Source organism: Schistocerca serialis, chromosome 7, assembly GCF_023864345.2.
Source record: "Schistocerca serialis cubense isolate TAMUIC-IGC-003099 chromosome 7, iqSchSeri2.2, whole genome shotgun sequence".
NCBI lineage: Eukaryota > Metazoa > Arthropoda > Insecta > Orthoptera > Acrididae > Schistocerca > Schistocerca serialis.
In genome coordinates, this window is record NC_064644.1 from 577,870,672 (window position 1) to 577,891,939 (window position 21,268).

General features: G+C 40.7%; 1 protein-coding gene across 1 annotated transcript in view; it reads right to left on the bottom strand.

Annotated features, from left to right (window-relative positions):
* LOC126412189 (AP-3 complex subunit beta-2) overlaps window positions 1–21,268 on the bottom strand; it is a 255,075-nt gene that overhangs the window by 198,325 nt on the left and 35,482 nt on the right. Inside the window, exons 2-3 of the mRNA XM_050081668.1 lie at window positions 16,092–16,167; window positions 11,511–11,681 (exon numbers count right to left, since the gene is read on the bottom strand). Of these exons, the coding sequence (XP_049937625.1) occupies window positions 11,511–11,681; window positions 16,092–16,167 (247 nt within the window). The remainder of the gene's footprint in view (window positions 1–11,510; window positions 11,682–16,091; window positions 16,168–21,268) is intronic.

Here is a 21,268-nt window from a genome sequence, read left to right on the forward strand (position 1 = left end):
CACTTCCCTGAGAAAATTCCTGCAACTGAGAAGAAGCAACAACCAACAAGGGTGTGCAAGGTTGGTTTGGAGCAGACAAAACAGTCAACTGGCAAAGCAGGCAGGAAGGAAACAAGGTAGTATTGCCCTGACTATAACACCACCTCCCTGCATGCCAGAATGCTTCAGACTTTACCACACAAAATCCAGTTATGTGTGAATGTGATGAAATCCACACCTCGCACTTTTCTTTTTTGATTGAAAATTATACATTCTGTAACCATCATTGCATAGTTTGTAATGTGTCAGAGAACTGCAATAAAGGTCAAAACTAAACCTTGAAGCTTGGTGTTTTTTATTATGAATTGCCCTTTAAGAGACATCAAGCACAGAAGTGCCAGTAATAATTGAAAGAATGGCATAAATAGCTGGTTTTCTGGGCTTGAAATTTTCCTAAGTGGCTGGACCTCAAGGTGTTAATAATTTTTACTAGGGATTGGAATTAAGGTGAAGAAGTACGGTAGTAGTTTATGTTTATCCCATTTCTCAAAAGCAGTTAAAAATTTTTAGGTGGCAAAAGTTTATAGTTTTTATTCTTTATTGTGCCTTTCCCCCCCAAAGAGATGCTGAACCAATCCTTAGCTACAGTGGTTTTTGTTAGCAGATCCCCATTATGTTTGGTAGAACACCCACATGGATAGACTTTTTACAAACATTGAGATCTGCATATAAGCTACCGTCAAGATTTCTAATGTCTACAACTTATCTCGAGGCTTAGTATACAGACATGAAAGAAGAAATAACAAAAATAATTCAGGAAACAAAAAATTTACGAGTCTATACCTAATTTTGTGATTTCAAAGCCAAAACCATTTTTTGTAGATTTCAAAATGACCAAAACTGAGAGACATAAACGCCACAGGTTTTGTTTGTGATCGTGCTCAGCATATGGGTTTGGATGTCTTAAAAGTAAGAGAAAGTTTAGCTGACTACAGAGGCAAGGAAGGCTTATTCTCAAGAAAGTTTCTTTGGGAAGGGATGGATGATAAGCATAAAATTTTCAGGCCTCTGTCATGGTGGAGGAGTTTGAGAGATACCTTTGACTTGGCAGATGTAGCCATAAGAATATTGGGAGCACCAGTAACTTTGGCTGCCACAGAGCATACATTTAGTATGTTTTCTTGCTTGCATTCCAAGATAAGAAACAGTCTTTTTCTGAGTGAACAGCAAAACTGACATTTCTTTCTTACACACATCATGTGGATGCGGTCTGGCACTAGGGCTGTATCAGGGCAATGGGCTAGGGCACAAGAGAGTTTCCATTCACTGTATGGAGCATTATATGCCTACTGCAGGCAAGGTAAGTGTATTTTCCCCATCCACTGTTTAACAGGCCAAAAGGTAGGTGTGCGAGCTTAATGCTCAGCAAAATGTTCAGCAACAGTATTGGGATCAGTATAAATGGCACCACCTATGAAAATACTTGGAACACCTGCAGGGGACTGGAAGTTGTAAGGCTGTCTGATCTTTGCCCATACCTGTAACGGAAAGGTACGTGATCAATGGCGGAAATGAACCGTTCCCAGGATTCTTGCTTTTGCCATTTTATGATGTAGCGGACACGGGCACAGAGCCATTTAAAGGCAATTGGGTGCTCCAGTAAAGGGTGCCACCTATGGCCACCTCCGATCTTTAATGGCCACAGCAATTTTTGGGGTCCACCAGGGTACTGTCTTCTGAAAGTGGGATCCCAAAGAATAGGGAATGGTTTGGTTGGCTGCCAAAAGTACAGTTGCCATTGTATGCTGAACAGCTACATAAAGATTGCGCTGTAGTGGAGAGCTAAGGACGACAGCAGAGGTGAACTCATCCCAGTCCACATTACGGAGAATCCATCTGGGCGGGCATCCAGTGGAGCAACACTGAGGGAGGGACAGGAAGATCGGAAAGTGGTAGCAACCACACAGTTCAATATGGAATCTCCAGTGGATAGATGGTAGATGACAAGGGCTGCATAAGAAGAGATCAATGGTTGAGTAAGTTCTGTGCACCACACTTAAGTGTGTGGTGGCACCAGAATTCAAGAGGCAAAGATTGATCCATGCCAGTAAAGACTCGATGTCTTAACACAGCCAGTGATCACTGTACCACCCCACAAAGGGTTATGGACATTGAAGTGGGGGGAGCTGAGAGAGTAATGCAGACTGCACATCCTGGACATGACATCATAGGAAAGGGGAGAAACATTACAGATGGTAAAATCCTGAGGTGCCTTACGTGAACAGCCACGGGCTCCAAAGGTGAATGAAGAGAGACAAGGTCACTGTACAAACTCTGCATGACACCCTATCATAGTCAGTAAGATTATTAAAATAATCTATGTAGCCGCAAAGGACAGGAGTCTGAGTTGCTGGAAACTACGTTCCTGGATGACAAAGAATGCAGGATAAGTGCTTAAAAGCCGGTGTAGCTTAGCCAGGTGATTGAAAAATCCATTAGAATTCCACGGGAGGATCAGGATGTCTTAACACTATGACACCATGAAGCGACCGGAGGACTGGTTATGATCCAGCATCAGGTAATGCCACTGGTTGAGACATCAGTGAATCCACTGACATAGGTTCTGTGACTCCACTGACACAGGTTCAGCAGCACATTGCTTGGGGAGAACTGATACCTCAGGGGCCACTGGGATTTCCACCTTGGGCACAGGAGGGCGACATGCAGAGTCCAGTGGTATGAGGGCCACCAAAGCTTCCTTCCTCTTAGACTACTTCTTTCTGTCCTTCTTTTGCTTCTTCTCATTAGAAGAAAAGGACTGAGAAGGTTTCCCTGAATTGGTTTCAGTTACAGTGGAAGAACAAGAAGTCCGGCAGCTGGCAGCCTGTGATTCCTTCAGCCACTGGCTGGTGTCGGGCTATGACCAGCAGGAACCATAGATGGAAGAGTCTCACAGGACATCTTCCTAGTTAGAGAGGCCAGAGGAGGATGAGATACCTCTGGGTGTGTGTGTGGTGGTGGTGGTGGTGGTGGTGGTGGTGGTGGTGGTGGTGGTGGGAGTGGGGGGCAATGTTCTTGAACTGGGTGTGGTGGAAGCACCAGAAGGGTTCACAACAGCCTGGGAGGCAGGTGCAACAGAGAAAAGCACTGTCAATAGAGAAGGTGACGACATTGTGGCTGTAGTGATTGAGTCAATTGTACAGGATTAAGACACCCTCACGTTTTTCTGGCCTCTTGATATGTGAGCTGGTCCAGGGTCTTATACTCTTGGATTTTCTTTTCTCACTTAAAAATGGAGCAATCTGGTGAAAGTGAGAGTGAGAGTGGAACTGATCACAGTTTACATAGATGGGGGGAGGGGAACAAGAAACATTTGTGTGCAGTGGGCGTCCACAATCCCTGCAGAAACGGGTAGTGGTGCAACAGGAAGACATATGTCTGAACTTCATACACCTGAAGCATCTCATGAGGAGTAACATAGGGTTCATGACACAGTGGTGGACTATCACACTCAACCTTCTCAGGCAATGTATCACCTTTGAAAGCCAGGATGAAGGCCCCCGTAGCAACTCCATTTTCCCTTGGTCGCCAACAGATACGACGGATGAAGTGTACACCCCATCACTCTAAGTTGGCCTGCAGTTCATCATCATATTGCAAAAGCAGATCACAGTGAAAGATGAACACTCTGGACCATACTGAGAATCTTGTGGGGATTGAGAGTCGCAGGAATGTACTCAACTTTTCACAAGAGGGCAGCTACTGTTACTGGACAGGAGATGATGTTTTAATCAGGAGGTAACTGCTCTTCATCTTAGAGCTGGCTGTAACTTCTTCATATTTGTCCTCAATGTGCTCAACTAAAAATAAAGACTTTGTGGCCAAAACAGTGTCCCCAGCAGTCCTGGTACATAACAGGTATTGGTGGGAGGATTTTGCTCCTCGTCGTCTAGTCCCGCATTCCTCCCACAGTGTGGCCAGTGAAGGGAATACATTGGGATCTGTTGTGACTCGCCAATCTTTCAAAGTGCTGCCGCGCAGTTACACGCATCCTCTACATGCGGCGCTGTCTGCCAGCCATGCAGCAGCCGCGCCACCTAAGCAGCCAGCCAGCCAGCCAGCCAGCGGTCACTAGACTTGGACGCAGTGCTGATTTGACTGTTACCGTGTACACATGTCTTACTTTGTCTACTTGCTCTGTGACTTACATGTATTGTGTTGTCCTAGAAATATATTTGTTAAACTTGACGTTATAGCAGGATCCTACTTCACTGCAACATACGAGGGCTTTCCAAATGAAGAGACTGCTGGTGCCGTGTGACCAGCAGTGGTAGAAAGTTTAAGTCACTTCATGGCTGAACTATCCACCACGATGCCAGCCACTCTGAACGGCAGCTCTCCCTACGGTGCCACCCAGCCACAGCAATAACTACCTGTCCAGTATTATATATCCGGGAGCCCCCATGCCCCAGTCCTGAAGGGCACACATTCCATGGCATACATGGGGAGTGTGCAGCACAGGCACTAATAATGCGACCCCTTCATGGTCAGTGGACCACTACCGTGCAGACACTTGACAATCCCCACCCAACTGGGATGGCTCTGTGTTGCGTTTTGGGCATACAACAACAGGAAGGAAAGCTGCCAGGGTGGAAGGCAGAGAGACAAAGCATTCACCACAGTGGGTGACCTTCAATACATGACACGCATTTCTGTAAAATTCAGAAAAGATAGCAGGTCAAACCCAATATGGGTACTCACAATCATTAATGGAAGGTGAAAATAGCGCCGAGAATGAAACCGGAAATCCAGACCAAGATCATGAACTAAGTCCAGGCTGGATCTGCACGAAAAAGGGCCATACCACAGAAAGTCTGAAGAAGTAAGAGACAGTCGAAGTGTAAGTTTGCAGCACAGAAAGCGGAAGCAGTGCTGCAAAGACTGGGGTCCTGTGGTAGCCAAGCACATACTCACCAATGAGCATTGGGCCTCTGTGGGGCATGCGAGTGAGACAGCAGTCTTCACCAATTCCACCATCTGCTCCTGGAATTGAGGATGCCCTCACAATTAAAGTGACACACATCACTGGTGCCAATAAGAGCAAAAACATGCAGACTGCTGCACCCTTCTCCAAATCTCAGATGAGCTTTCCCCACAAACACATCGAGTGCACACTGGAATTCTTTCCAGCCTTGAATGATATTTCCTCATGGGACTCCATAATGTGCCTAACACTGGAGTTCTCGATAACTAGTATACCCCCCAACCCCAGACGCCTGCTCGGACCTTCTGAAGGAACGGCCACCAGTCCACTCACAAAGAAAACAGGGAAGGCCAGATTGCCAACCTCCACATTGATTCTTCACCTTGAGTGACGCGACCAATTGCTCATGTTACAGTTAGGTATGCTGGGTGACTGATAGGTGTCTCAACAGCATAGCCCATGAGTGAACCAAGAAACATGAAGCCCCAAGGCAATAGCCTGCAAATTGCTGACTGTGGCCACAAGCATCTTCAGCTGTTCGCAAACCACAGTCAGCTCCCCCTGCATCTGCAAAGAGCCAGCACACATCCTATCCATCCTACTACTACTAACTTGAAAATTACAGTATGAAAATAAACAGAAAATGCTAAATATGTCACTCACTAGTCTCCTAGTAGTGCTTCACCAATGGGGTCTAGCAGCTGATTGAGTTTGGCTGTTGGAAAGGTGAAGGCACCTGCAGGCAGTTCTGGCATTGATAATGGAAGCAAGACTTAAGGAAATCAAGACATATTCATATGATTTGTTGATCTGGAAAGAATGATTTACAATGTAAAATGATGCAAGATGCTCAAAATTCTGAGAAAAAGTGGAGTAAGTTATAGGGAAAGGCAAGTAATAGACAACATGTACCAGAACCAAGAGGGAACAATAAGAATGGAAGATAAAAAACAAAGTGCTCAGGTCAAAAGGATGAGAGATCAGGCACATAATCTTTCACCCTCCTACTGTTCAATCTATACATCGAAGAAGCATTGGCAGAAATAAAAGAAAAAATCCAACAACGGAAAATACTGGATGGAATGTAACAATGTTATTAAAACGATAGTTGCTATTCACCATATAGTGGAGATGCTGAGTCACAGATAGACACAACAAAAAGCTTATCACAAAATAAGCTTTCAGCAAACAAGGTCTTAGTCAAAATTAGACAACGCGCGCGCGCGCGCACACACACACACACACACACACACACTGGCAGCTGAAGCCAGTCTATGAACAGCAATAAAAAATAGAAATAAAAGAAAGATTCAAGTGTGGGATTAAAATTCAGGATGAAAGGATAGCTGTGATACAATTTTCTGATGACATTGCTACTTTCAGTGAAAGTGAAGCAGAATTATAGGACATGTTGAACTGAATGAACAGTCTCTAAAAGTAAAACTGTGGGGAACAAAGTAGACAAGACAAGGAATTTTGCCACCTTGAAAGCAAAGTAACACATGACAGACAAAGCATGGAGGATATAAAAAGCAGACTAGTAACAGCAAGGACATTCTTGACAAAAAGAAATCTACTAGTAGTTTACATTGACATTAATGTGAGAGAAGTTACTTCAGCATCTGTCAGTTATTCTTTCAGATTACATGCTGCAAGCTCCCTATGAAGAACTCCTCAGTCAAGTCACAAATTCCATTTGATACCTCTTTTTGATTGAAATTGTGTTGTAAGGTCTACATCAAATGCTTTTTGGAAGTTAAAAAATACACCTGACTGACTTGATCTAATGTTTTCAGGTCGTCATATGAGAATAGCGTTTATTTGGTTTAGCACAACTGATATTTTCAGGATCCATGGAGGAGCTGTTCTCCTCAAGATACTCCATTCTGTTCAAGCTCAATTTATGTTCCAAGTCTCTACAGTAGACAGATGTAAGCAATATAGGATAGCAATTTTGTGATTCATTTCTGATAACATTATTATAGATAGGTGTCATTTCCACTTTGTACCTACTGTTGGGGACAATTCTTTGTTTGAGGGATCCACGTTGTATTGTGGCTAAATAAGGGGCTTCACTCAGCTACAGAATTTGATAGGGAGTCCATTGGGCTCTTAAGATTTATTCAACTTAAATGATTTAAGCTGTTTCTCAACAGAACTGACACTAATATCTCTACCACTCTTCTTTGGGACCAAAGTCCTAGATTTTCCCTTGTAAGGAATACTTGAAAATCAGAGTTCAGTATTTCTGCTTTTGCTCTCCTATCTTCAACTTCATATTCTGTGCCATCCACGAGTGTCTGGACACTAACTTTAGTGCCATCAAGACCGTTACCATTTTACCTGTATATCTTTTGGTACTGTGAGAGGTTCTTTGATAAGATACTGCTAGAGAGGGTGTTGAAGTTCTCACACATTACCATTTTGACTGATGAACATGTTCACTTAAAATATATTTATTTATATTCCAATGCTTTATTTTATGCCTTTTGTGCAGCATGCACTAATTTTTTAGAAGTTTCTCTACAGAGACTGTATGTCATTGAGGCTCCTTACTATCACGAACTGTTCTGATAGGCGCTGTCTATACAGTGTTATTCTTCTAAACTTGAGCTACAGTTAATCTACATTTGCTGCTCAGAGCTACACGTTTCAAAAGTTCCTCCTTCAGATACAGTGTTGTTTTGCCCTTAAATAGTTTACTAATAATGTAGCCATTAGATAGTTTTCTAAACATATGGAATGAGTCTGGTGGTCAACATCTTTATGTTGTATATTTATGCACAAACTATCTCCCAAACCGCTTCAATTTCTGCCTTGAGTTTCTTGTCTACTGCAACAAATACAGCATCTCAATTTCCCATTAGCCTATCCTTTTGATATGCCTTATATTTACCTCAAAAATCTCAGTGCTGTCTATTTCGAGTTTAACCAGCTTTCTGTAACTGGTATGTTTTACTCCACTGCTTTTCAGGAGTGCTTCACAGTTTGGCTCTTTGATGTGAATAGGATTTTAATAGTTTCTCCTGTGGGTGGCATTTCTTTGGATCTGACAAGAAAAGTTCACAGCTTAAATATATCGTTTACGAAGGCCTTAATGGCCAAAAGCTTTATTTGTGACAGTCCTTTTGTTGTGCCCACCCACTTGTTACATCTACACCTAGATACATAATTCGCAAGCCACCATACAGTGTGCGACAGAGGTGCCTTGTACCACTACTAGCCATTCCCTTTCTTGTCCCACTCACACTTCCCCACAGTTCTCCCAATAAAGCAAACCCTACCATTCCCCTTCCCTACAACCAAACTTGCGTGCTCATTTCATTTTATAATGCTTTGGAACATCACACCTACATATTTAATCGACGTGACTGTGCCATGCAGCACACCACTAATACTGTATTCGAACATTACAATATTGTTTTTCTGTTCATTTGCATTAGGTTACATTTTTCTACATTTAGAACAAGTTGCTATACATCACATCAAACAGAAATTCTACTGAGTCATCCTGTATCTTCCTTTAGTCACTCAATACTGACACTTTCACCTACATTACTGCATTATCAGCAAACAGCACTAATTGCTGCTGATCATATCTGTTGAATCAGTGAACTGACCCGAGAAGCATAGCTGAATTTTACTCCATCTTATTGCTTCAATACAGGCTGCTAATCCACACTTGGAGCTAATCCCCTTTCAAGATTAACAAGATCAGGTAATATTTGTTTATCAGTTGCCTCCTTAATTACACTATCCAACGAACCGGTCACAAAACTAACAACCAACATCTTTGCATGATTAAATGGGTGCTTCTCTTAAACTTTGCTCCAACAGTGCGTGCCTGTCCCTCAGCATGACGCTAATGGTGCTTAAATGTGCAATGCAATGTAACCACACACAGTGCCGTGTTTGTCCTATGTGTGATTTGCCACATTCACAAGGAAAGCATTTGACTTCAGGAGCACAAAGCCCAAGATTATCTTTTACGGTCAGTATACTTCTTACTTTGGCAAGTAGTCAGAAAGTAGACATGATCCCTTTCTTGGCCTTTTGCTACCATCCGTATAAATACAGGGGCACTGTAACTGTCAAATTGTTCTGGAATAGCTACTACAAAATTTAAATGTCCACTAATGCCAATGTCTATGCAATGACATGAATGACACACTGACACCTTGCCAGAATATGGGAAGAGAGCACACACCTCCAAAAACATCACAGACACTTTGAATTGTTGTGGTTAGTAACCTTAAAAGATTTAATAACAAAAGTAATGTTATGCTGATCACTGAACTATTTACATAAAAATCTCACAATGATATAGTATTTTTCAAGATAATACAATACCAATCGTTTGGCCAAAATATAACACACAGGGTACAAAACATGCTTTAAGGAGGGTAGACAGACAGCCTATGAGGGTAGGACAGGTGGTTGGCCATGGCCTTGATTAACGAACCATCCCGGAATTTGCCATAAGAGATCAGGAAAACCACGGAAAACCCAAATCACGACGGCTGGAAGGGGCAGCTCCATCCTCCCAAATATGAGGTCAGTGTCTTATCAGATGCACTGTCTCATTCGGTAATTCTCTGTTGTATAATGTTCCTTCATTTACACACAAATTGTTCCAGGTAAAAATAGTGTCCTCCTTCACTGCCCACATACTGAGGACACACATTAGTGGCTCTGGGACTGTTTTTGGTCGCTTGCAAAGTAAACACTGTAATTAAAATCAAATTCATCATTACTCAGTTTCTATATATTCTATCAAGAAGAAGAACCTCCAGGGATGTGATACAAGTCACGGTCTTCAACAAGGGACAAGCAAATCATAGAAACTTATGGTTTAAATTGTGTTAAAGTATTATGTCCATATTAATGAGAATTTAAACTGGAAAAAGTACATTTCGGAACTCCTAAAACAACTTAATTCAGCCACATTTGAACATAGAATTAATGCAAATCTTGGAAAGAGACAAAACTGTAATTTGACATATATTGCATATTTTCATTCAATAATGGCATATGGAATATTGTTCCAATGTAACTCTTCCTTAAGAAAGAAAATCTTCATTGCTCAAAAATGTGCTGGATCATCTTGTATTCATCTGTTTACAGAGTTGGACATTCTGGCTACTGCTTCACAGTATTTTTGTTCCCTCATGAAGTTTGTTGTAAACAATCCATTGCAGTTCAAAAGGAACAATGATGTACATAATTACAATACCAGATAGAAGAACTACATTAGTTGCTCCACATTATGGTTATCTTTAGCACAAAAAAGGGGTGCATAATGTCGGTACTGAAATTTACGGTAGCTTACCCAGTGATAAAAATGGCTGACAGACAGCAAAGTAAATTTTGTAAACAAATTGAAAAAGTTTCTCCCTGACAACTTCTTCCACTCCAGAGAAAAACTTCTATTACTGTAATGCGTAAAAGTTGGTGGGTAGGAATTGCTATATAGATGTTCACAGCATGTAGCAAATTTTACAAATTAATTTCCAACAAGGATGTAAAATGAACTGCTTCACATCATTACGATTTATCATGTGAATGAACCATGGAACATGAAACTAACTAACCAATCAACCAACTATTAACTATAATTATAATGCTTACTGCTAATAGTGCTTATGCCAACTAAATTCAACATAAAAATAAAAATGCATTAGAAGCCCTTGCAAGTAGTATGCCACAGTCCGTTGTGCATGATGCATCACCAATTATTCCTCCACAAATGAATAGCTCTTGGCCCCAACTTTATCACTTATATGCTGAAATACCTGTTACCATATTATAAGTTATGAAATGGCCATACAATATCTGAAAAGCGAAAGTTTTCAGATCTATACAAAATTATACACGGATGTGACATTTCTGTACAGCTTTTCATACATACACTGACTGTTCTACCATATAAACTTGAAATTCTTTGACAGATATAACTATGAACATTACTCTTAATTTCCTTCATGAAACAACTCTTTACACGACGTTCGAAAAATCTTGCAGATTATAAGCTTGTAAATGAGTAAAGTATTTTAATACAGAAAGTTGGAAGTCCCAAAAATGAATTGTGCTTAAGAAATTGAAGAGTCTGTAAGGGCTCAGGGCACGCACACAGCAACACAGGCACACACAGGTCTGCACGCACGCACGCACGCACGCACGCACGCACAAACTGCCACCCTCCACAGCCGAGTTGCTCATAGTAAACTGTCACCAAGAAAGCTGTTCAACTAACTGAGGATCAGATGAAGCATTAGTCTTTGTAATTATTCACAGTAGGGCAACAGACACAGTGATGGCGAGCTTGCATAGCATGCAGGTTATTGTAACCTGTATTTGTGAACAAGCTGGTGTTTGCATTTTTATGCTCCTCATGGGGCTTGCATTGCTTAGTAACTAGCATTAGTAACTAGCATGTGGCACTTTCAGCCAAGGATAAACCAATACATATCCAAATTTCATGTAAATGAGCTGTTATTTTCTCATAATTTATACAGGTAATTTATCTCAAATAACTTTTTATTCTTACCTTCAAAGCTCTTTGAAAGGTGGAGATAGATAACAATGCTAAATCCTGTTGTTCTTCAGCATATCTCACTAAATATACATATACTAATTTTTTCACTTCAATGTTCTTTGAAACAACATTTTTAACAACTGCTGGAAAAAGATCAGATGCATCTCTTCCTTTTGCGACCATCTGAAAAAAGACAGGTACTTTATATGGCAAATTTCAGAAATATGTATCTGTATGAAACAATGTGAGGTGCCAAATCTACATGCAAGAAAGGAAGTCCTGGGAAATAAAAAACACCTTAATACTAGAAGAAACAAATTATTGGCAAATAATAGAAATGAAAACAGAATAAACAAACCTGTCATTTATTCTTATTTTTGGAGTGTAATTTCCAACAGCAGCAATGCTATTCCACATGAAACACTTGTTCAGTCTAAAAAGGATTAAGAGTAGTAACTGCCCACAGATTTCATTACAAAATCATATGACGACTCATTCAAGGAAACTACAACAATCATGAGTCACAACCATCACACCAGATTCATATGGTGGAATGATGAATATTTTAAACTTGACACAGCACTAATTTCATAAAAGATACAAGCCCCCCCCCCCCCCCGCCCCCCCAATGAATATTCATTCAATCGTACATTCTCACATCACACTCAGTAAATTCTGCCATGAAGGACAGCCTTCAGAGATGAGAAATGAGTCAAGTTATACATTAACAGGCAGAGGTAATCATTGCTGGCTACTTCTGTAAATTATAATAACTTTAAACAATCTGCCTATCACTAATCTACTCAAGCTATAATTATGGTCAGTACATCTAGATTACTTTGTATACAAATGTAAGGAGCAAAAAGAAAAGGGGGGGCTGTGGAAAGGGGGGGGGCAGGTGGGAGGAGGATGCTGTTACTGCTGTTACTCCTCCTCCTCCTCCTCCTCCTCCTCCTCCTCCACTAGTCAGCGCTGTTTCTACCAAACATTGAAACAAAGGTTTAAGAAACTTTATAAAGACCACTACAAGCTTTCCATATAGTAGCAAAGTCAAGACTTATCAAATACAAAATATTAGAGTTGGACATAATTTACACTCGAGTTCAAGTATTGTGATAAATTGTGGAAGTCATGGCCAATGAGGTATTCTTTTACTTTGTTTGAAGTATTTGGAGATTTTCAATTTCCTGCCCAACATCCATTGGAAAACAGTTATATTATAAACTTTTGCATCATACTGTAAAACTGCATTCCCCACCCTACAGACAAATTCATTATTTTTCCTTATAGTATTGTGGTTAACTGCTGAGTTCATCCTAAAAATTCAATGTTATTACTGACCACAATTACCCTGAATAATCGAAATACTTTCGAACAGGAATTCCTTATTAGAAAGCTTATCCAAGTTCTGTGCTTAGGTACTGTAGGCCTGTCTTCTTGACGTAATTTGATATGCTGGTCTGCTTCCGAGAGGAGTTGACATATTTTTCATGTAGTATTCCAAATTTTTCTGGCAGCAATAATGTCACTGTACCAAAACCCTCTCCGGTCCATATAATCTAGAAGAGCATCAACACACTCCAGTGTGGTACAACGACTGGGAATGTTACTGTCTTCACACCAACTTTCACATTCAATGTCCTCCTCTTTGTTTTGCTGTCAGGCAGTAGTCACAATTTCAGCATTGTTCATGTACTGGAAGCTGGCTTTACAAGCATTGATCTTGAGCCACTCAGTCAAGTTTTCTTCTGCATCAACATCTTCAAAACCACTTAAATCCATTGAAGATTCATTATCTGAGCAGCTTTTATTCCTTCATCACTGAAACCTTGAAAATCACTTTCTTCTATGCCCGGAAGAATTTTCCTCCATGATCGAACTAGTGTACGTGGCTCGATTTTGTGCCAGGCATCATAAATCCCATGTACAGCATCTAGAATTGTTAATTCCTTCCAGAAGCCCACCAAATCATCCTCATCAGTAGACCAGCTCCAATCACTAGTAGTTTTACTTAATAGTTCCCAGAAGCGTTAGTGATGCACAAAATTTTAATGTGTTCTTTAGACAACTTATATTCAGGGGCATAAATTTCACTCTTATAAGCAAGGAATCGGATTGGTAGACATTTCCAACACAGACCACTTCCATCTGCATTATAAATTTTGTCTGGTATGAAACTCTCTTATTCTACAAATTTCTGAAATTCTTCCCAGAAGGAATCAGCTGCCCCAACATTTGAGCTAAGCTGCTCTCCTGGCCCAATAAATTAATGAATCCTGTGATGATGTTTTAAGCTGGATAGCCATGCACATGAGGCATTACATTCTCCCTCTAACACTAGAGCTTCATGAAAAAATTTAGCTTTTGCAGCACACATTGCACCTGAAACCTTGACACCTTCTGCTCATTTTTGACTAAATGACTGCAAAAGAGCAGCATACAATTCATCAAATATAGATTTCTTCATGCTTTTCAACGTATGTTCCAGAAATAGAATTGCATTTCCTGACAAAAATCTGAATTTTTTGCTTATTCTTTTTGGTGTCCTGAACAGTCTGAATTCCAATGCCATAATCAGCAATTGGTTTCGCAGCAGTGTGCCCCCTCTCCTTTTCTCAAATCTTTCAATTAATTGTAATTTTTGTTTTAATTTCAACACATTTCTTTCATTTCTCCATCATCTCTTTTACAACTTCTTTTAACTTGCTTTGTTAACACTTATGGGCCAATTAACATCACTTATGGGCCAATTAACATCAGAAAACTGACCTTTTTTATTTATTTACACAGAACAGGCTGACAATGGGAATGGTACTCATTGTCACAAAGTGAGTCATTTATTGCTGTTTGCTACAGGAAAATATTGCACTTTTCCTTTTTAGATGCACGAACAATCCACAAATGAATGACTGGGAGTACACTGTACATATATTACTGTGTAAGTGTAACAACTTTAGGTGCTTGAAGAGGCTTCTGCAAGGTGTTTAGTTATCATCTTCACACAACATTCTTATTGCACACTTCTGTAGAATAAATACTTTTCTTGCCTTCTCTGCAATGCCTCAGAAAATCATGTAATATGACACAACACAGTAAACGAATGCAAAATATGCCAGGAATCCTGTCTGCAGTCCAACAGAGAGAGATTTCTGAGTGCAAAGCAGGAAAAACTGAGTTCTTGGTTAACTTGTTCACATGCTGGTGCCACCTCAGTTTATTATCCATCTGGATGTCTGGGAACTTCACACACAGCCTCATCCAGTGTATACTCATTGATTCCCACTTCTGACACCTGTAAAATCAAACAATGGAAACTCCAGGCAGGAATATCAACACTGTATGAAAAGATAAGAGTGTTACTTACCATAAGGAAGACACATTAAGTTGCAGACAGGCACAGTGAAAAACACTTACATACAGCCATAAACTTTGTGTGTCTTAATTGTGCCTGTCAGCAACTTAATGTGTCTTCTTTACGGTAAGTAGCAATCTATTTTTTCCTACACTGTTGATGTTCTGGCATCTGTAAGTTAACTTTTATTCATTTGGTATTGTTGCAGGAGTCTTTCCAACATTAACAGTTAAACTGTTATCTGCAACCAGTTGTAAACCTGTTCCACTCCCTCCTGTCTACTTCTTGTATGGATGAGTTTGAGCCTTTTTTGATATATTTATATCAGCAGCAAATATTACGATTTTTGGATAGTTCTCCAATGTCACATATAAATAATCTTCCTAACAATGGGAGCAGGCAAAGCATTGAACCTTGCAGGACTCCATATTTAATGTTTCCCACTCTAAATTTAATCTTACTCCTGTCCTATCATTTGTATTTAGAAAACGTTCCCCTTTTGTATCCTTAGATCACATGAGATATTGCCTTTAACTGTATCAAAGAAAAATTTAATCAAGAAACTAATTAATTTGAGACAGAACTGCTGGCTAGTACTTATCTTCTGGAGGTGAAATGTATGATATTCCCAATACATAAATCTAACATTAAAAGGAACAATACTACCTGCTTTTGCTGCTAATAGTTCATTCACTGGGGACAAGAGAGGGATATGCTGGGGCAAGTTAAAAAGGAAGAGCAGATGACTCAGACAGGAGGAGCAGAGAGATATATAAAATATGAAAATGCAGCAAATGAGCAGCAAACAGGGAATATAATGTTTAAAAAGGAGATTGACAGAAAATGTAAAATAACTACACAAATGCAATTAAGAGGACAAATGCTAGACAGTAGAAACATGTATGACAAGGGGAAAGATCAGTGCTGCGTATAGGTTAACTGAAGAGATCTTTGGACAAAGAGAAGCAGCTGAATGAATATCAAGAACACAGATGGTAAGCCAGTAATAACCAAAGAAGGGAAAGCAGAAAAGTGGAAAGAATGTATATGAGGACTAAACAAGGGGTGGGAGAGGGGAGGGGGGGGGGGGTGAATGTGTGCTCTAGCTGAAAAAGAGATTTGTCGAAAAACTAGCAAAGTTTCCAGACTGACTTATGTGCCTGTCAATGACTTAATGCCTTTACTGTCCAGTGAATTGTTACCATTATTCTTAAATCATTTAAATTTGTAATTGTTATTACCCCAATAATCCTTTTCATGGCTTCCAGTTTGAGACCATCTTTGTTGCTATCCAGCATCTGCTTGAGGTCATCATGCCTAGAACACAGAAAAAAAAGCAGCGTAACTTTGATGCATCCATTTGTGACACAATGTCTGTTCAGTATTTCACAGATAAATGTTTATCGCTGTCATCATTAGTAATCAGTATTACAACAATAATAATAGCAGTAATTCAGAAGATTCTTGTATCTTCTGAAGAGAAGATCTTGTACCTGAAGCAATTATAGCTATCCACCAATGAAAAATTACATATAACTCTAGCAAATTTTTTTCCTCCAAAATATAAATATGTCACATCAGGGCTGAAAGTAACACATATCCAACCTTCTAACATTAAACTGCCATCAAATGTTCATACAAAAGACAACGTATGAATTACAGAATAACAAAGAGCTACAAATGAATACGCAGAAAATCAATGGAGAAATGTTACAGACTCCTTTATCTGGAATAGGAGAGGACAGGGAATGGAGGAAAGTATTTCCCTTTCCATCTCACCTCTCCTCACATCCTTGACCTGAGGTCCTATTTGAATTCCCTAATCAATTCCCACTGTGTCATTCCATTCAATGCTTCCTGTTCCTTTATTATATTGATGAAAAATTTAGCCATAAACTTAATATTTTCTGCAAACTCCCTCTGCCACTCTTCAACAAGTATATTTTTTATATCTCTATTTGATTGTACTTTCAATCTAGAGACAATCCCCCACTCCCACTCCTACTCCTACTCCTACTCCTACTCCTCACAAAACCTCTATGACTGCAGCACCACTGAGTGTTTGTAAGCAGTTTTTATTATTAGACTGTTGTGGCCATAAAGAAAAGAACTGAGTCATCAGGGCAAAGTAGAGAGACAGTTGGCTCTCAGTGTGTCTATCAAAAAGTGGATTAACTATGGTAACAAAATAATGATATGCATGTCTTACACATGATTATAATAAATCATCTGCAAGTAAGTGGTTGTTTGTGTGATGACCTACTTGACTTCACTCCATTCCTGTGGCCCTTACGTGGGCATAGGGCATTTGGGGAAACTCGTTGTCCATCTGTCTCTTTGGCCATATCCCTGAATTCTGCCCAAATCCTTTTGCTTCCCCTTCCACTGTCCTCCTCTATGTACAACTAAGTGTGCATTTCTTCCTTGTTCCCTGGGCATTCCACTCCAATGCTTTCTTCTCTACTGCTCTATCTGGTTTTCCCAGTCTGTGTCCCATAGATCTCTACTTACTCTCAAGTGTCTGATTTACTATACATATGTGGTTTGTTTTGCTCCAGAGCTATTCATTACTAATTAATTCTGGCCACAAGGTATTCATGATGTGCCGGAGATATTTATGGAGCTCTGTAACTATAGTGTTATCTTCTTGTTTACTTTCCAATCTTTACTGGCGAACAGTGCAGCCTTCACATTTGCATGAAAAATATAAATTTTAGTTTTGCATGTAATGTTTCTCTTTCACCATGCTGGATAAAACTGTATTGAGGCCTTCTTTAGTGGTTCTACACATTGTCACCAGCTCCATCATCTGCTATCACTATTTACTCAGATAAAGGAATTAAGTGAATGTCTCCATCTGCTGTTCCCCTACAAACACCAGCACGTCCACGTTCCAATAATTGACTCATTTCCTTTGTTTCACCTATGCTTATTCTGAGGCCAGCAAACTCTACTTCTTCTACAGTGAGTTTAATTTAGCTTTCATACCTATCAGCCAACTGCTCAAACTATACTGTCTGCGAAATCCAAATCCTTCAGATGTTCATGAATCCCGCATTGGATTCCTCTTCTCTTTCCTGCAGTGACTCTTCTCATAACTGAGTCAAGGACAAGTAGAAAAAGCATTGGTGACAAAATACTGCCCTGCCAGTCTCCAGTTGTTTTCCCCATTGGCTCTGTGAGACTGCCCTTGAGGAGCACACAACTTTTGTTGCCATCATACAGATCTTTGACAAGGTTCAGAGAATCTTCTGTGGTATACCATATTTCCACAACATCAGCCACAGCACTTTATGTTTTGCAGAATCAAAGATATTTTCAAAGACAATGAGTGCTAGGTACATGGTTGCCTAGAATTCATTGCTTTGGTCTATGGTGATCCTAAGAGCATTAATAAAATCAACACAACTATGATGTGCACAAAAACCAGTCTGAACTTTACATTTTCAGTTTTCAAGTGAATTTTTAAGCCTACTTAAAAATTATCTGATGAGACCCTTTCTGGGCACTGACAGCAATGTAATACCACAGCAGTTGTTACAATCCGATAAATTTCCCTGTTTTTGGAGCTTTGCCCCTCTTTCGTCAGGTTTATCACCAACCCGTTTTCCCACTCCATTAGGGATTACTCTTCGAGCCAAATGTGTTTCAACAAGGAGTAGAGCATTCTAATATTAGTATCCATATTGGCTTTTAAGAGCTCCAGTGCTACACTGTCCAGGTATGGCGCCTTTGATTTTTTATGCTTCTCAAAGCAATCTCAGTTTCATCTGTTTTGGGTCACAGCAGATTTTTATCTTGATCTACTTCGACTTACTCTGAAACATATCTCACCTCTTGTTCTTGACCACCGTCACAATTTAACAGCTCCTTGAAATGCTCCTCCCATCTTTGTGGCTGTGTGTGTTGGGTCGTAATCACCCCCTCCCCCAATCCTTGCTCTTAATTGGTCCTTCATGTCTACAGATCTTCACTGACAGCCGTTTGGTGATATTGTGCAGTTCATTTACATTCCCATCTTGCTGCTCTTCTACTACCTGTGACTGCTCATCTATCCATTTCCCTTCATCTCATCTTATCCCTATTTTCACTCTTTTTTTTTCTCTCCATGTATTCTTTATACACTTCAGTCTTCCATGCTCTAATTTTACAAAGATTTAACTTCTTTCCGATTCTTTCTTGTGGTTAATTTCACTCAACATGTCATCAGAGATCCGTACTTTCCTTTGATGTCTCTTAAATCCTAATATGTTGTCTCCAACATCTAAATAGCTGTTTCTAAGTTTTCGCCAACCCGTGTTACTTCCTTCCTGCACAAAGTTTCCTTCACGGAGTACTGGAATGGAATCTGTTTTGTAGTTCAAGTGCAAATTTTTCTTCGATGTGTTGGTCTTTTAATCTTACCACATCTACTTTGTGGTTCCTGTGATTGAGATTGGTTCTGTTTGCAGCAATCTTTAACCTGAACTCAACCAAAACTAGGTGGTGCTCACTTCCAGCATCTGTTCCTCTCTTATTTCTGACATTGAGCAGAGTGTTACAAAACTCCCAGCTATGCAATCCGTTTGATTTACAGTGATCTGGAGAGATCCACATTATCTTATGGCAGTTGCAAAGTGGATTGATTGATTGTTTTGTTTTAGGGTGCAAAAACAAGTAGGGTCATACATGCTCATGTCAAAACTATAGAATATGAAAACAGAGAGGCGTTAAAAAACGACTACACATCGATCCAAATTGACGTACGAGAACACAGCTAAAACAGGGACATGGAGAAAGGTCTACAAAATACACCACAGAGAAACGGGGGTCAAGAACTAAAATTTAAATGGCCTTTGCCTTATTGCTACAATGGATAAAAAGTAAAACGCTAAAACGGCTCATAACTCAAACAACAAACACAAGTGGGAACACTGACAGTTAAAAAATGAGAATACCGTCAGGAAATTGTGGACAGTGAAAACTTGGGCACAATGTGCACAACGTGGGGAGAAGCACAACTTAACAAATAACGATGGCTAAAAAGGCAGTGCCCAATATGCAGCCTAGTTAAAATGACCTCCTCACAGCGGGAGGGCCAAGAGGAGGTTGTCCAAGCTGGTGGAAGAGGCTTAATAACCTGGAGCTTGTTCCCATGAAGGGAACACCAGTGGCGATACCAAAGTGACACCATCTCCTGACAGATGGCAACACACAGACCATCGGAGGAAATATGAGAACTAATGGTCTGAGGTACGAGAACTGCAGCCTTGGTAGCAGCATCAGCAGCCTCGTTTTCTGTCAGACTGACATGACCAGGAACCCACATAAGCAGCACAGTGGCTCCATCATGAGTGAGCAAGTGACTGTTTTCCTGTACCCGTTGCACTAAGGGATGGGCTGTGTACAGTGTACAGAGGCTTTGAAGGGTGCCGAGTCTGAGCAGATGACACAATTGGAAAGCCTGTGTCACTGGATGTACTCTGTAGCCTGATACAGGGCGAAGAGCTCTGCTGTAAATACTGTGCAGTGTGCCAGAAGCCGATATCAACAGACACGGGTGCCAATGACGAAGGCACACCAGACCCCATGGTCAGTCCGAGAGTCGTCATTGTATATAAATGTACTATTGCGAAGTTCCATGCAAAGTTTGTGAAACTGAAGGCGATAGAGTGAGGCTGGAGTAGCATCCTTAGGAAGCAAATGAAGGCCAAGGTTAATATGGGCCGCTTCATGAAGCCAAGGCGGTGAAGGGTTCACACCCACTGGGTAAGCTGCAGGTAGTGTGAAGTTAAGCCGCCGTAGCAAGTGCTAAAAGCGGACTCCAGGAGGTAACAGGGAAGAGGGACGCACCCCATACTGGCAATCAAAGGTGTCATTGAAGGAGGTGGTGTAGGACAGGTGGCCACGCATGGCAGACAAATGGCATGCATACCTGCTGAGAAGAAAGCCATGGCGGTAGGACAGCAGTAGTTCAGCAGCTTCTGCATACAGACACCCAAACAGGCTAGTGTAAAGGGCGCCAGTGGCCAAACAGATGCCACGATGGTGGATAGTGTTGAGACCGCGTAAGAGGGACGGACGTGTAGATGCATAAACAAAGTACCAATAGTCTAGTTTTGAACAAACAAGGGACTGGTACAAACAGAAGAGAGTGGTTCGATCTGCACCCCAGGAAGCACCATTGAAGACACATAGGACACTGGGGTACTGTGTACAATGGGCTGCTAGGTAAGACGCATGGGAGGACCAAGAGTGTTTCCTATCAAGCATGAGCCCCAGGAATTACATAGCTTCAACGAATGGAAGAGCAACAGGCCCAAAATGTAAAGATGTGGGAGATACCAAAGAAATTCATAAAAATTGTTTTGTCAGTGGAAAAACAAAAGCCATTGTCGACGTTCGATGAGTAAAGATCATCGAGACATTGCAAAAGACG